We start from the raw sequence: 14,489 nt of genomic DNA on the forward strand, positions 1-14,489 counted from the left end.
AACTAACATCCTGACACATTTTGCAATAGCTGTGTACAAAATTCTGCCATTTCTTTCCACAGAACCTCCACCCACGACCACTTGTTGGGGGCCAAGTTTGCTGCCAACAGGAAAAGCACAGGCCAGCTGAATATGAACAGTAGTGGTCTGTTGCATTATGTCCACACTCGCAGCAACTCTCTTCGAGCCAGCCTGATGATGGGTGAACGAAAAGCTGACAGGCGTCGGAGTAACACCCTGGACATTGCTGACCGACTTGGTGGCAGCTATGCAAACCTGGCTCGCACACGGAGCTTATCATCACTAAGCAGAGGAGGTCCAGGAAGTCCAGGAGGGGACTCTGCGCCACCTGTGGACCCTTCAAATCTGATGGCCACGGTATTCTGGATCGCCGTGTCATTGCTCGAGTCAGACTACGAGTTTGAGTACTTGCTGGCTCTGCGACTGCTCAACAAGCTGCTGAGCCAGCTGCCCCTGGATCGTGCGGACAGCCGAGAACGTCTGGAGACGGTCCAAAACAAGCTGAAGTGGTACAACTTCCCTGGTCTGCTGCAACTCTTCCTGAAGGGCTTCACTTCTGCTGCTACTCAGGAGCTAACCATCCACCTGCTCAGTAAGCTCATCAGTGTCTCCAGACAAACACTGGTAGACCCTTCACAAGTAGCAGGTAACCAATGACTTTTTTACAGTTTTAAATCATTTAGTTTTTAAAATCTAAAATGAATAAAAGAGACAAGAAAATTGATCATATATAATAACCAGTTGCTCAGAAACCAGTCAGGGTTTTGGGGTTCCCCAAAGGGGAATCTCTGGCATTGCAATAAATCTTAACATCTGTTAAATAAGGTAATGCCGGGATTTTGTCCTGTCTATATTTAGAACTGTGACTTGTTCATAAGCCCATATTGACCCCAGTTCTATTTATTTGTATTGATTTACATTTTTAAGGTTAGACTTTTACTTCATGTCTGCAGGTTTTCCTCTGAACATCCTGTGCCTCCTGCCGCATCTCATCCAGCACTTTGACAACCCCACTCCTTTCTGTAAGGAGACAGCCGATAAGATCGCCAAAGTGTGTGCGGATGAGAAGTCGGCCACACTGTCTAACCTGGCCCATATGATGAGCCTTTACAGTACACACAGCTACTCCCGCGACTACACCAACTGGATCAACGTGGTCTGTCGTTACCTCCATGATGCCTTTGCGGAGAAAACTTTGAATCTGGTCACTTACTTGGCTGAGGTATATGAGAAAAAGGTCACACTTCTTATGTTGCTCACAGATGGAAAAATAACAAATGTATCCATTTCTGTCTCCATCAGCTGCTAGAGAAGGGTCTTCCCAGCATGCAGCAGTCCTTGTTACAGATCATCTATAGCTTGCTGAGTCATATTGACCTGTCAGCAGCTCCTGTCAAACAGTTCAACCTTGAGATCATGAAGATCATTGGCAAATATGTTCAGGTGAGCCTTGACGTCACTGGACAGCCTGACAGACCGACTTTAGTGTTTGGGTCAAAAGAGGAATGCATTGTGGAGGTCTCATTGAATTTCTCTTGCTGCTAATTGTAAAGTGTGCTATTATATCTACTGCTAGTTTGAAGTCTTGCAACAAGAAGCATTTATTTTGTGGGATTTGCTTTTTATCAGACAACATATGCCTGAATGAGAGTTTTATTGCTGGATCAGCCAGGGTCTCCCGTGTGGTTGCCAAGAAAATCACCAAAGCACCAGCCATCCATATGCAGTATGCCTTATGTTTAGTCAGAGGTGTGTGTGTGTGTGTGTGTGTGTGTGTGTTTGTGTTTCTTACTCAGAACAGCATATTTTCACATTTAGTCTGACGTGAATAAATACTGCGGTGTCCTGCTCTATACATAGCAGCACAGTTGAGACTAAGAAAGAATAACGTGTTACAGGGTCACTGTAAAGAGGTATTTTGATGCTATTACACCTATTTATGAAGCCTGTTTTTTCCAGATTTGACCCAGGGCTGTCTTAAGCTACTTTTGGCCATCCTAGCTTACTGTCAGTGTTTTCTTTTGTGCATTCCACAAAAGGAAACATTGTATTTGTGCATATTGAGATTTTTAGCATATGTGCACTGATGTGAACTGCAAGCTTTTTGTGTTAAGCCTCCTTTCTCATTCTACCAATATGACTATAAGCCATATGAATAGTAGCTGGTTGGGACCCGAAATGCCCTTTCACATTCATAAATTCCTCAGAAACACCTACACAGCTTGCTTCCTCACAGTGGCTTTGTTATATTTCTGCATTGTTTTGTTTTTTTTGTTTTTTTTCCAGAGCCCACATTGGAAAGAGGCCCAAAACATTTTGAAGTTGGTTGTATCCCGTTCAGCCAGCCTTGTTGTTCCAGAAGATGTGCAACGCTCCTACAGTTCTGAGTCCTGCAGCTCACCAGAAATTGCCTTCACCCGCATATTCAACAACTCTTCTAAAGAGCTGCCCGGGAAGACTCTGGACTTCCACTTTGACATCTCAGAGGTTGGTGTCCTGCTTTCCTTAAGTTTACTATGTTCACCATATTGATTTACCTTTGATTTTTATCTCTAATCTGTTTATTTGACTCTATAGACACCAATAATTGGGCATAAATATGGTGATCAGCGTACTGCAGCAGGCAGGAATGGAAAGCCACAGGTGATTGCTGTCACAAGAAGTACCTCCTCTACATCATCTGGATCCAATTCCAATGGGCTGGTCCAAGTAAGCTGGAAGAGGCCACAACTCTCTCAGGTACCTTCCCAGACAAAACACCGGACCTAAGCTATGATCTGTCTTTAACAAGCTTAACGTGTCTAGAAAAGAAGCTCAACTAAATAATTAAGTCATGACAATTTATTTTACACACACACAGCCATAAAAATAATTACTTTTGCTACATGCATACTGGCTAATTTTAAGCAGTTGTAATAGTATTTTGTAAGCAAACAAAAGCCAAACACATGTGAGTCTGATCAGTCTGTTGCTATTATTAACATATTTCATTGCATTGCCTGAAGATGTGAGTTCTGTTTTTGTTAAAAGACCATCTAAAAGAATTCTGACCTGGTCAGCTTGTCATTTTCTCATCTCGCATGTCTTCTTATTACAGAGAAGAACCAGAGAGAGGCTGATGAACGTCCTATCTTTATGTGGTCCAGAATCGGGCATCCCAAAAAATCCATCTGTAAGACTCCTCTCCTACTCTAAAGCTTCAGATAAGGTCTCTGTAAAATCACTGACATGAGCAATGCTTCTGCTTCGAGGCTGTCTTTGTGGTGGTGTTAGAATTGGATTAATTTGGACTTCTGAGATGATGATGGATTGATTAAAAATTGTATTTAATTTTCTGACATTCCGTGCAGGTGGTATTCTCATCCAATGAGGACCTGGACTCTGCAGACCAGCAGACCAGTCTTATCCCCACAGTGGAGGAGGCCGTCAGAGAGGAGGAGTTGCAGGGAGAGGATACAGGCAGTGAGCAGCAGTTTGGAGTCTTTAAGGACTTTGACTTCTTAGATGTGGAGCTGGAGGATGCTGAGGTGAGAAAGCACATTCAAATGGCCCCACCTGTATGAGGGGAAAAATTATACATTTCTCATAATAAAAAGGTGGTAATTTAAAGGAACTTATAGCAAGTGTAAAGGGACTGCTCAGAAAGGTTAAAGGTTTTCTAGTTGTATGTAGTGTCGGGAACTTGAACTTCTGTGCTCTGTTCAGTCACTCTTCATCATTTCTGTTGACCATACTGTAGTAGATGTTTGACAGATTAACATTAATGTCTTGTTTGTTAAAATTGCCTTACTTGTCCTACTACTGTAGTAGAGAACTTTTATGTCCTTCTTAAGTCTACTAACATACATATTCCTTCTCTTCTCTTGCCACAAGGAGCTGCAGGTAAGTCTGAAGCCAAGAAAGCTACTAAGATATGTTGTTCTTTTCAGTGCCCTGGTGTCTCCCTTTGTCATCCAGTAAAGTACAGTACTACCTTTTGATTTGAAATCATCGCTCCTGTTGTCGTGAACCCTTTATAGTTGTAGATCATTGCATCATTTACCATCCCATGGATAAAATTACGTCGTCCGCTCAATCACATGAGTGTCTTATTTTTTTTAAGTTATGTATTTTGCATTTGTGTTGTTCTTTGTTTACTTATTTTGTAATATCTAACCCAGACAATATCATTTTTCCCCACATTCCTCATTGCTGTTTACTTGGTTGTCCTGCAGGGGGAGAGCATGGACAACTTCAACTGGGGTGTGCGGCGTCGCTCCCTGGAGAGCATGGACAAAGGGGACACGCCGTCTTTGCAGGAGTGCCAATACACGGGCAGCACGCCAAGCCTCAACCTCACCAACCACGAGGACACAGACGAATCGTCTGAGGAGGAGGTATTGAGCGCTAGCCAGATTCTCACCCGCTCTGGCCTTGTAAGTCTCACTCTAATCAGGGTCCCCCACCCAACCCAGCCACCATGCTCCCCACACAGCCCGCTGGCATGGTGTGCGTGTGTGTGTGTGCGCGCGCATATACTATGCTGGACCTCCTTCCAGTGCGGACAGGAGCTACACGCTTGCTTCTTCGCTGGTGGTAGAATCCCTTTTTAAATCTCAGCCCACTCCCTCTAGCTTTAAGACCAATGCTTTCATTGTTTCCTAGACCTTTAAATTCTACGATTGGTTAGTGCAGTGTAGGACACTTTTTGTAAACTTATTAGAAATTTTTCTGAATAAAAATCTTTACATATAAAATGAATCAACTATTTAAACCCAGCATGTTTCTTTTGCATTGTTTAACAGTTTGGCTGCCTTTCTTTAACTCTTCTTTGTTTTCTTTGGCTTTCCCAGCAAGGCCTTTATCTACATCTGCTAATTACGCTAATAATTATCGGATGTAGGTCCTCAGTCTAATACAGATTTTTTCTTTCTCTCTTCTGCTCTTCTTGGTCTTGGTAGTGCACGGTGAGAGAATGAGCTTTTGGCTTTAGTGGACATTTGCCCCGAGACTTTGTAGTCATACAATATTACACACTAGAAAAACGAGCATGCAGTATTTCTGTGTTATTTCCCTAGAATTTTGAATGAGATAACCTGCTCATAAATTTAATTGATGTTATTGATACTAGCATGATCTGATGCCTGAAGCCATTTTTTTTTTTTTTTTTGAAGATGCAGTAATGACTAAAATGACTAAACATGCTCTGCTTGATAAAGAAACAGGGATTATGTTGTTGTAAGTTGTCAAAAGTTAATTAATCTGTAGGCGTGTCTGCTTTACTAAGATTAAAATGTTATTGCTTTATGTTGATGATCTAATTTCGTTATGAAATATATTACTATATTATTATGAAAATACTCAAATGAGATTCTGTTTTACTGCATTTCATAAAGATATTTGGGGATATCTCAGCACATGTAGTGACTTAATTTAAGTTTGCAGTATTACGTTACTGCTTACCCTACGTACGTAATTTAACATACATACAGAGACCAGTTGTGCCAAAGCGAGAACTTGTAATCAGCACTAATTCTGGACCTCTGATTAAATAATTCAGCGATTAAATGTGTAGACTAATGTATGAGTAATTGGTAGGATCAGTATTTGAAAAATAAATGTTAAAGTCACTTTATATTTTGTAAATATGGTTATCCCACTGCAAAGTGATTGGTTTTTGGGGGAAAAATCAATAATCAATTGGTGGAAATCATATGATGAAAAATCCTATAGAAAATTGCCTGTTATTATTGTCTTTCATTATTTTTTTGTGAGACAGGTTTTTCAAACTGTTTTATTCCAAAACTGAAGTCCATTATTTTTTGTTTTGTAACAATAATATTTTTCACTGAGTACACACAGAATCTTATAGCCTAAAACGGCCTCTTTCCATGTATTTATAGCTCATGATTAAACAAGTCCAGTCGTCTTCTTTCCAAACTCTTTAGGCAACTTCTCAAGACCATTATGTTATTATTGAGGTACCTCTTTGAATGACCTTCCTAAGTAACCGTTGTCCACTTCAGGTTTTGAAATATTGGGCTTTAGGCATTAGTGCACTTGTAATAAAGGTTTACATCATACTCTATTGTGTTCATACATCCCTCAGCAAAAAAGCCAAACAGTTCGTGTTTCTCTTTTCCAGCTCAACAGTGATTCTGCTACGGATGACACTGCATCCAACCATGTGGACTCTTTGCAGCAGTCCCAAGAGTCCACCAGCAGTGCCATGACGGAGGAGGCAACTGTCCTGCCCACTCTGCCCTCTGCACCCTCCCTCCCTCGACTGGATAGTCCCATGTTGGAGATGACCCACTCAGACAGCACCAGCAGTCAGCTGCCTGAGGTGCGATGAATCAGGAGCAACAATAAACTGTGGTGCTCGGGTGCTTTTTAGCCTGCCTTTTTCTTTTCGTTCATTTCGTATCTGCTTTTTCTGTATTTGTTGGCCTATCTGTCATTTAGACAAACGATCAGCTACCTTTAGGGGGTTTTGGACAGGATGGAGTAAAAGTGCTGGTTCTGAGAGACTGTCGGGCTGCTGTCGGGTTAAAATCTATATATGCGCGTGTGTGTGCATGTTTGTGTTTGCTGCTTCTGCTGCTTCTCACTCTTTCTTTGTTACTTTGCTCTGCATGGTTGCTGAAGTCTTAACTGTGTAGCTCTTGCTGCCTTAATAGTAGTGGGGCTTGATTGTATGATTTTGGGAATGGTTAAAAAAATTAAAGCTCACCTCAGGTCAGCTGTTACTGCTCACCTCACCTACAATAACACAGCAACTGACCCTTCCAACTAAATCCTCCATTTAAAAACTTGTGAAAGAGACACCAGCTCCTTAATCTTCGGCAGATGCATGTGTGAGTATGAGTCCTTTATAAGTGGTGTCTTAGTTTTACAAGTGCAGTTAACTCAAAAGCTAGCCAATGAAATTTGCTATGATATTAACATGCCATAGCTTGCCTTCTGTATTTACTGCTACTCACATTTATTACTTCCACTAACAATGGTAAGTATATAATTTTGTTCTGATTTGCATTTGCATGTACATGGCATTTTGAAGTTTAACATATTTCAGCTTTATATCCGTATAATATGAATAACCACTAAATTCATTGGTGTGTATAGTGCAAGTCAGTTCTCTATCAGGTTCCCCTATCTATCCCTCAGTGACCTCTGTAACTTTTAGGAACACAACCAAGCAAGTGGTCTCAATATCATCCCAAGGACATCTCCCCCATCACAGCCCCAGCTCTTAGTGTAATGAGCTCTAGATAAAACCATCAATAGTCTTGCTCATTCCCTCCGGGATGGCCATGACCACTTCTAAAAGCTTTCTGTAATATAGCTGCTGTCTCTGTGATGTACTGGCTGTCTGCCATGCACAGTATCCCTAATGCACTATACTTTGAATAATAAAGAAAGGAAAAACAAAAAGGGAAAAAAAGCAAAGACCTCTTAATTAGAATACCCCTGTGCCATCTTCAGCATATCAGCACATGGGAACATATCGCTCTCTCCTATTAGCGCGTCTACCGACTATGTATCGGCATATCCTCCTTTTACATATGAGTCAGTTAGATGCTTCTAATACTAATGTTTTCTATAAATTGCGGCCTTGCTTGATGTCTGCCTACAATTTATTACAATGACTTGGTTCATTTGTTAGGTTGCTAATTCAGTCCATTAGTTGTTTCTGTAGTTATGGAGTGTATTGTCTATAAATCAGTTGTCATGCAGATGTTATGAGTCACCACCGATTAATTTAATTCATTTGTAGGTCTGTCACTCCCTGACAGGCGACAGGCGACGTTGCTGTTCTGTTAGCAGTGACGTCAAATTTTCAGTGGCATTTTTGTGATAAATAATGGGTGATCTGTTTTTTTTATAGACATTAGCTTATAACGTGACATCTAGAGCAATGTCAGAGAAACTGAATATTGCAAAAAGTACAAAGTTAAAAGTCCCACTTGTGTAATTAAAGCTGTGAGCTTTGAGAATAGGCTACAGTGGTCTTAATTCAAGTTTTACGAGAGGCTCAACTCTGAATCTGTGTTTTATGTATCAGTGTTGGCGGCCACTGTTCAAATAAAAATATTATTTTAATGGATGTTTTGTAATGTGAAAGTACCTGCCATGCTGAGCCCCCCTTCTGCTTTGCTGTTACAGGATGCTATAAGCATGACGGCGGCTGACGAGCTGAGCAGCAGCGTGAGCGAGGACACAGGGTTTTGCAGCGCCCCCCCTTTGCCCTCTGACCCACAAGAGATGTGTGACCTCCCAGACTCACGGGACCCTCAGGATGCTCAGGATCACCAAGAGACTCAAGACCCTCAGGAGGACTTGGATCCAGCCCCCCCTCCCCCGCCGGCCATAGACACACCACCAGGGCTCCTTTGTGAGGACGAGTCCCAAACGGTGCTGCCTCTTTGTCTGGCATCAGAGACGAAGCAGGATGCAGATCCAGATCCAGACAGCACCTGTGGGTCTGTGTGGGAAGAAGATGTGACACAGGCGCTGAAAGAGCTGGATGAGCGCTGTGAGGAGGAAGAGGCGGACTTCTCTGGGATGTCCAGGTAGGTGTTTCAGAGTCTTTCTTTGTATTCATGCTAGAGATGGACCGATCCGATATTACGTATCGGTATCGGTCCGATACTGACCTAAAATACTGGATCGGATATCGGAGAGAAATAAAAAATGTAATCCGATCCGAAGTATCACAAAATCTTAAGCTTAACAACTGATACATTGAGCCACAGTTGGACTGGCCATCGGAGTTCCATATTGAGGTGAAAAGGAAGCGATTTGTCCCGTACTTCAGCTAGAATTAAAAAATAGACACAAAGCTGGAGTTATTCTGTCTTTGCTGCACAGTTGCATCTACTTCTCTTATTCCAACACATTCTCACTCCCCCTCCCTCTCCGGTTATTACTTCAAACATGAAACTGATCAATGATCAGCTGATCGGCTTTTCTGCCGCAAGCCCCATCTTTCTTGTTTGTTAACACCCACTTTGCGCTAGAAACAGGAGACCAGCGGATAAACAACAGCAGCACGTTTAAGCGTGATAAGCTGTTGTTAGAATGTATTTAATATTACTGTCTAGTATCAGCTGAGGTTTGCTTGAGCCACAGCTGTAAAAGCTGCTGGTCATGATATCCGTTTGGATATGTGGTGAGAGGGAAACATGAAGATGAAACCAGGAGACGTCCTTACTGATTCATCAGAGCTGAACAGGTGATGGAGAAACAGGTTTAACTTTTAGGTGACATGAATGAGTTGAAGGGAAGTTATGAACTGTTTCTGAGAGACAAATAACACCAGGATCCTTTTCTATGTAGCTTACGGCTGGTAACTGTGCAGGGGCGGATCTAGCAAAGTTTTGTCGGGGGGCCAGGTAGGGCATTAACAGGGAAAGGGGGGCACAAAGAAATATTTTTCTTTGTTATGTCATTTAAAAACTTTGAATAAATAATTATCTGAATCTTACAACCAAAGTGGTCACCTGATTAAATGTATAGAAATCCATTATTGTATATAGTAACTAATAAGTCTAATATACACCCTTGTAAGCTATAGTACGTTTTCCTTTCGGAAGGTACCATCTGTGCAGTCTGCAATTCTGTTGAAGAAAGATGTTGACTCTATTTAATTATTGTAGAAAAATAATTGATTTCTGTGCATTTGTTTTACACTTGAATTAAATTAAAGTTGATTACATCGATTAAGGGCGGGGGGTGGTTCCCTTAATATTTTTGCTGGGAGTTGGCAACCCTCTTAGTTAGGTAGGTAAGTACTCTTTAAAATACCAGAATAGGGAGGATGGTATAGGTTTAAATTTATTAGATTGATCAGTGTTGCTGAACTATAAAATGTTTTGTGTGGACTATATTTTTTGCATATAGGTATAACAGAATAGCTTCAGTCTCTTGTTTTTTAAAACAATGAACTTAAACAAAATGCAGCAAGATATTTATAAAAAACAATTTTATTGATTACAAAATACGCTATATCGGATTCATATCGGTATCAGCAGATATCCAAATTAATGATATCGGAATCGGTATCGGACATTAAAAAGTGGTACCGTGCCATCTCTAATTCATACCACTGTATTAAAGAATTTGAGAAGATCTGAGAAAATGCTGGATGACTTTTGTGCCAGTTTTGCCAGTATCATGTAAATCACCTTTACCTGAAACCCAAAAAGCAAATATTGATCGATAAGAGACATTTAGACATGCAAAGACATGCAGTTTTAATTTCCTTTTGTGTTTGAATAAATGGTGGAATTTATACCAGTGTGCTGAGCAACTGACTGATAGCTCATTAAGTCATTGTACAGTTGGTTTTATTTTAATTTCACACAGTCTAAAAATCTTTCATTTTCAGATGGTTTTTTTCCACCTTTTACTAATAAGTAATGGTGAAACATTAACTGGAACTGTCCATTTAAGAAGACTGTGTCAGACAGCTCCCATTTAAAAATGTAAAGTAAAACAGCTGACCTTTCATTTTAATTGTAGACTAGTTTAGGTGTGGCTGAAGAAGATATGGACTAATCTACAGTGCATGAGTAATCTAACTTCTTTGACGTGATTTAGATGGTGTGATAGCTAATTTCTTTCTTGGCGTGGCCTATCAGAACTATGCGTGTGTTGGCAGACTTCAGTTCATTCCTAACACTTCAAGGTGGGCCAAATCTGATTGGAGGACAGTTGTAAAGTCAGGGCTTTAAACTGCTCTAAAGCAATATTAAGAAGCACTGCTGAACAAACTAGAAAATAGAGACTCACTCGCCTCCATGTGTAACTGTACTGAAGTTCTTTCAATTAACAGAGACACGCATGCATGGAAAGCAACTGTGTGAGTAGCTTAGACTGACTAAAAACAGCAGGACACTAACCAGTTAGTGTAGGTGTCTGTGCATGAGGATTTATGTGAGTGGGAGAGAGTAAAATGAAACAACTCGGCAACGTTTTACCTCAGTGGGTTGGGAGCTGGCTCTGCTTGCAGTACTGTGTGCGTGCGTGTGTGTGTGTGTGTGTGTGTGAGTCAGTATGTGTAAATGCCTAGCTTGTATAGACCTCTCTGCAGTCCTGTGTGGGATGAGTGCAGTGCGCTAGTGCTGCTAACAGTGGAGCTGCAGACGAGGGGAGAGAGTACGGGAAAGAGAAGCGGTAGTTAGGATGAGGACAGAGACCGTGTCCGTTGCAGCGCTCGGCAGCGCAGGCTTTAGATACTTATATTCTGTCTGCTTCTTCAGGCTGTTTGGTCCCACAGGCCTGTGAGTATCTGTGTGCGTGCGTCTGTGTGTGTGAGAGAGCGAGAGAGAGACAGACACGTCTGTGTAATGCTAAAATGCTAATCGCTGTTATTGTGAGAGCACTGCAGCAGATTTTAGCTCTCGTTGCACTGCAGCAGAATTTTCAGTGAGGGAGGCAGAGATGCAGCAATGTGAGGTTGTTTACTTGCTGCGAGTGACAACATGCGCGTGTGTATGTTTACATTTGTCCTTCAGTGAAAGGGGGGTGGGGGGGTGGTATAACATGTCTGACTGCTTATTGGCCCCCGTGTGTGTTTTAGCCAAGATGAAGGTGACGCAGACGGCTTCCCAGAGATTCAGGCCTCTCCGCCCCCTTCGCCCTTCCTCTCTGCCATCCTGGCTGCATTCCAGCCAGTTGCCTATGACAATGACGAGGATGCTTGGCGTTGCCATGTCAACCAGATGTTGTCAGACACAGATGGGTCCTCGGCTGTTTATACTTTCCACGTGTTTTCTCGACTCTTTCAGGTAAATGTGTACCACATCTTTTTGTTTTTTTATGTTCTTGCAGTTTTGACTGATAGGCCTGCTCCTTATCTGTTGCATCTTGTGTACAAGTAAGCTTATTTCCAAATGATCTTACTTTGTTTTCTTTTTTGTGTGTGTTTTTCCAGAGTATTCAGAGAAAGTTTGGCTCCATTACACATGCATCTGTTCGCTTTCTCGGGGAAAGGCTCCAACGAATGGGTAATCAGTTCCTTAGCTCCTTGGAAGTCATGACGTCTCGCTCGCAGTGTCCCACTGTGTTGCTGGATGCAGAGACGGTGAGGCTGGCCCGCATGCTTGTCTGCAGTCATTCTGATGCATCTGATAAAGCGAGACTCCAGTAATGTTGTAGCAGTTACACGGCTGGATTATTTTATATAAATGGTTTATGTCGTGCTGAGTGTGTGTGTGTCCCAGTGTAGATATTTTTGTGTAGTTTGTGTTATGCCCAGTTTATTTATGATAAAAATGAGAAGGGAAGTCAACACAGCAGAAAAATATCTAATCCATTTTTTATGTACAACAAGTGAAAGAAGAGTAGGTACCAATTTAAAACTGGCTGTGGCTTAAATTTGTGGTAACGGCAACACAGTCAAAGCAAATGAAAACCAATTTGTCATTCAGGAGAGACCAGCTAACACTAACATGAGGCCTTGGGGCCATTGTGTGTATGTAGTGGATGTTTTTGTGGCTTAATATGTGTGGTGTCCTGTGTTGTTGTAGCTGGTCTCTTGTGGACTGTTGGAGACTCTGAAGTTTAGTGTGCTGGAGTTGCAGGAACACTTGGACACCTACAACGCCAAGAGAGAAGCAGCAGAGCGTGTAAGCCATTTTTATCTTTCTCCACATCCACCATCTCTGCCTCTTTATCCTCTTTGAACCTTTTCCCACCAGACATGTTGTTTCACATCCTCTTTATTTTTAAAACACGTAAAGTGGTTTTCATCTCTATGCAGTTTCACTGCAAAAAGCCAGGAGAACATAAAGACGAATAGCTGATGTTGCACACGATAAGCCCAGTCTGTCTCATCAGCAGCTGCAGACACTGAATCGGTGTTCAGTATGAGTACATTCAGCTGCCGTTAGTGTCTGCATCACCAGTGAGAAACCATGCTGAAGGGATAAAAATAACCCTCAGCTCTCCTAAATCAGTTACAGAAGGCCAGGCGGGAGAAGCTGTGAGGGGTTGGAGCTGGGAGGAAAGGGGAGGGGAAAAAAGAGATGAGATTGCAGAGAGCTCTGGGATGCAGGGGCGCTAATTGAATGAGACGGCAATTTTCCCTGGAGGGCTAGATACTCTGGATGCTCTGGAACAGGCCTTCTTTAATTCGCTAAATACAACGCACTTATTAAATCTCCTCCTTTTATTATGTACACACACACAAATGTAGATGCATATGTCCATGGGGTAAAAAAGCCTTGTAAATGCCTCTGTTTCCAAGTTCCTCTCCTTCCTCTAAGCCTTTTATGTTTTTCTCTCCTGTTTTGTCTCCTGCCTGTTTACGCAGTGGCTCGAGAACTGCAGGAAAACATTCGGGGACAAAGACAGCAGCCAGCGACCCAATACTCATGCACAGGTAGGGATGAACACTTTTACTTTAAAATGCATGAATTTGTTTGTCATACTTATTGACCGGTTTGACTTTTGAAAGTGTTGCACTGCAGCTGAATCGGTAACGTCCAACTGAAATTACACAGCATTACAGACATTAGAGACATTAACGAAGTGTCGTCAAGCCAGTCAAAGCGCATCTCTTTAAGAAAACCATGTTGGTTTAAAAGAAGCGAGGACCTGCACCAGCTTTCCTGCAGATACAGGATAATGTTACAAGTTACTTATTAGTAAAAATGCAATGATAAATGTATTTATCATTGAAACATGTACACAAAGTAGAACATTTAGCTATGAGCTAAACAGTTACTGTCAGCAATGTACTAAGGGATTTATGTACAAGCATGCTTTGATTGCATGTGAGTAAACAATGTAAAGAGAAAAGGCGGCATCACATTTCCTTAAATGCCTTTGATAACCATGAACATGTAAAGATAATTGAGCTTTTTATTCACTTATTTTATCTCCGTTAAGGAAATTCAATTTTTTGGCCCGCATATCCGCTAATTATACCAGTCGTTGTTCTCACAGCGCAAAGAAAGCATACCAGCTTGAGTCAAACCATGATTACAAAACTAACCCAAGACGTTAATGTGCTGTTACGCTAATTAGGTCTTCAGCTGCAGCATATTAAAGGCATGTGAATGTATCAGTACAGTCATTTAGGTTTTAATGAGCTTTAATTCCTCAATACCACAAACAGTACTTTCCATTCCCATTAAATGGCCCCGTGTCTCAGTCAGCTACCAGTGCTCAGCCTCCCAGTTGCTGCCTGATTTGCGCTGGAAATCCCATTTGTGTTACATGCCTGTGAAAATGTGCAAAATTCTTGTTACATTACTAGTAACAGTGTTACTAACAGTGCTAGTGTTGCATTAAAGCACAGTTGCATGACATCTGCAAATTAATTTTATATTTGAGTTTTATTTCTTCTATTACAGTGCACTCATTTAGGCCTATCTGTGCTTTTAAAGACACTTTTGAAAGAAAGTTTGATGTAATCACGAGTTGTTAATGATTACCTTAAATTGTACTTGCTGATAATAATTAGCTTAATGAATAATTAA

At 41.5% G+C, this 14,489-nt stretch overlaps 1 protein-coding gene across 10 annotated transcripts in view; it reads left to right on the forward strand.

The window, feature by feature from the left end:
• fryl (furry homolog, like) overlaps positions 1-14,489 on the forward strand; it is a 75,154-nt gene that overhangs the window by 54,151 nt on the left and 6,514 nt on the right. For 6 of the 10 annotated variants that reach the window (XM_087836847.1, XM_087836848.1, XM_006790207.3 and 3 more), the window contains 14 exons: positions 63-667; positions 975-1,243; positions 1,324-1,464; positions 2,308-2,508; positions 2,599-2,760; positions 3,119-3,229; positions 3,372-3,548; positions 4,236-4,436; positions 6,146-6,346; positions 8,167-8,573; positions 11,585-11,792; positions 11,939-12,088; positions 12,534-12,632; positions 13,319-13,387. In XM_087836847.1, the coding sequence (XP_087692973.1) occupies positions 63-667; positions 975-1,243; positions 1,324-1,464; positions 2,308-2,508; positions 2,599-2,760; positions 3,119-3,229; positions 3,372-3,548; positions 4,236-4,436; positions 6,146-6,346; positions 8,167-8,573; positions 11,585-11,792; positions 11,939-12,088; positions 12,534-12,632; positions 13,319-13,387 (3,001 nt within the window). The remainder of the gene's footprint in view (positions 1-62; positions 668-974; positions 1,244-1,323; positions 1,465-2,307; positions 2,509-2,598; positions 2,761-3,118; positions 3,230-3,371; positions 3,549-4,235; positions 4,437-6,145; positions 6,347-8,166; positions 8,574-11,584; positions 11,793-11,938; positions 12,089-12,533; positions 12,633-13,318; positions 13,388-14,489) is intronic. The other 4 variants (XM_006790209.3, XM_006790215.3, XM_087836849.1 and 1 more) reach the window with 2 other exon arrangements.

This window comes from Neolamprologus brichardi, chromosome 23 (genome assembly GCF_056152115.1).
Source record: "Neolamprologus brichardi isolate AB-2024 chromosome 23, ASM5615211v1, whole genome shotgun sequence".
Lineage (NCBI taxonomy): Eukaryota > Metazoa > Chordata > Actinopteri > Cichliformes > Cichlidae > Neolamprologus > Neolamprologus brichardi.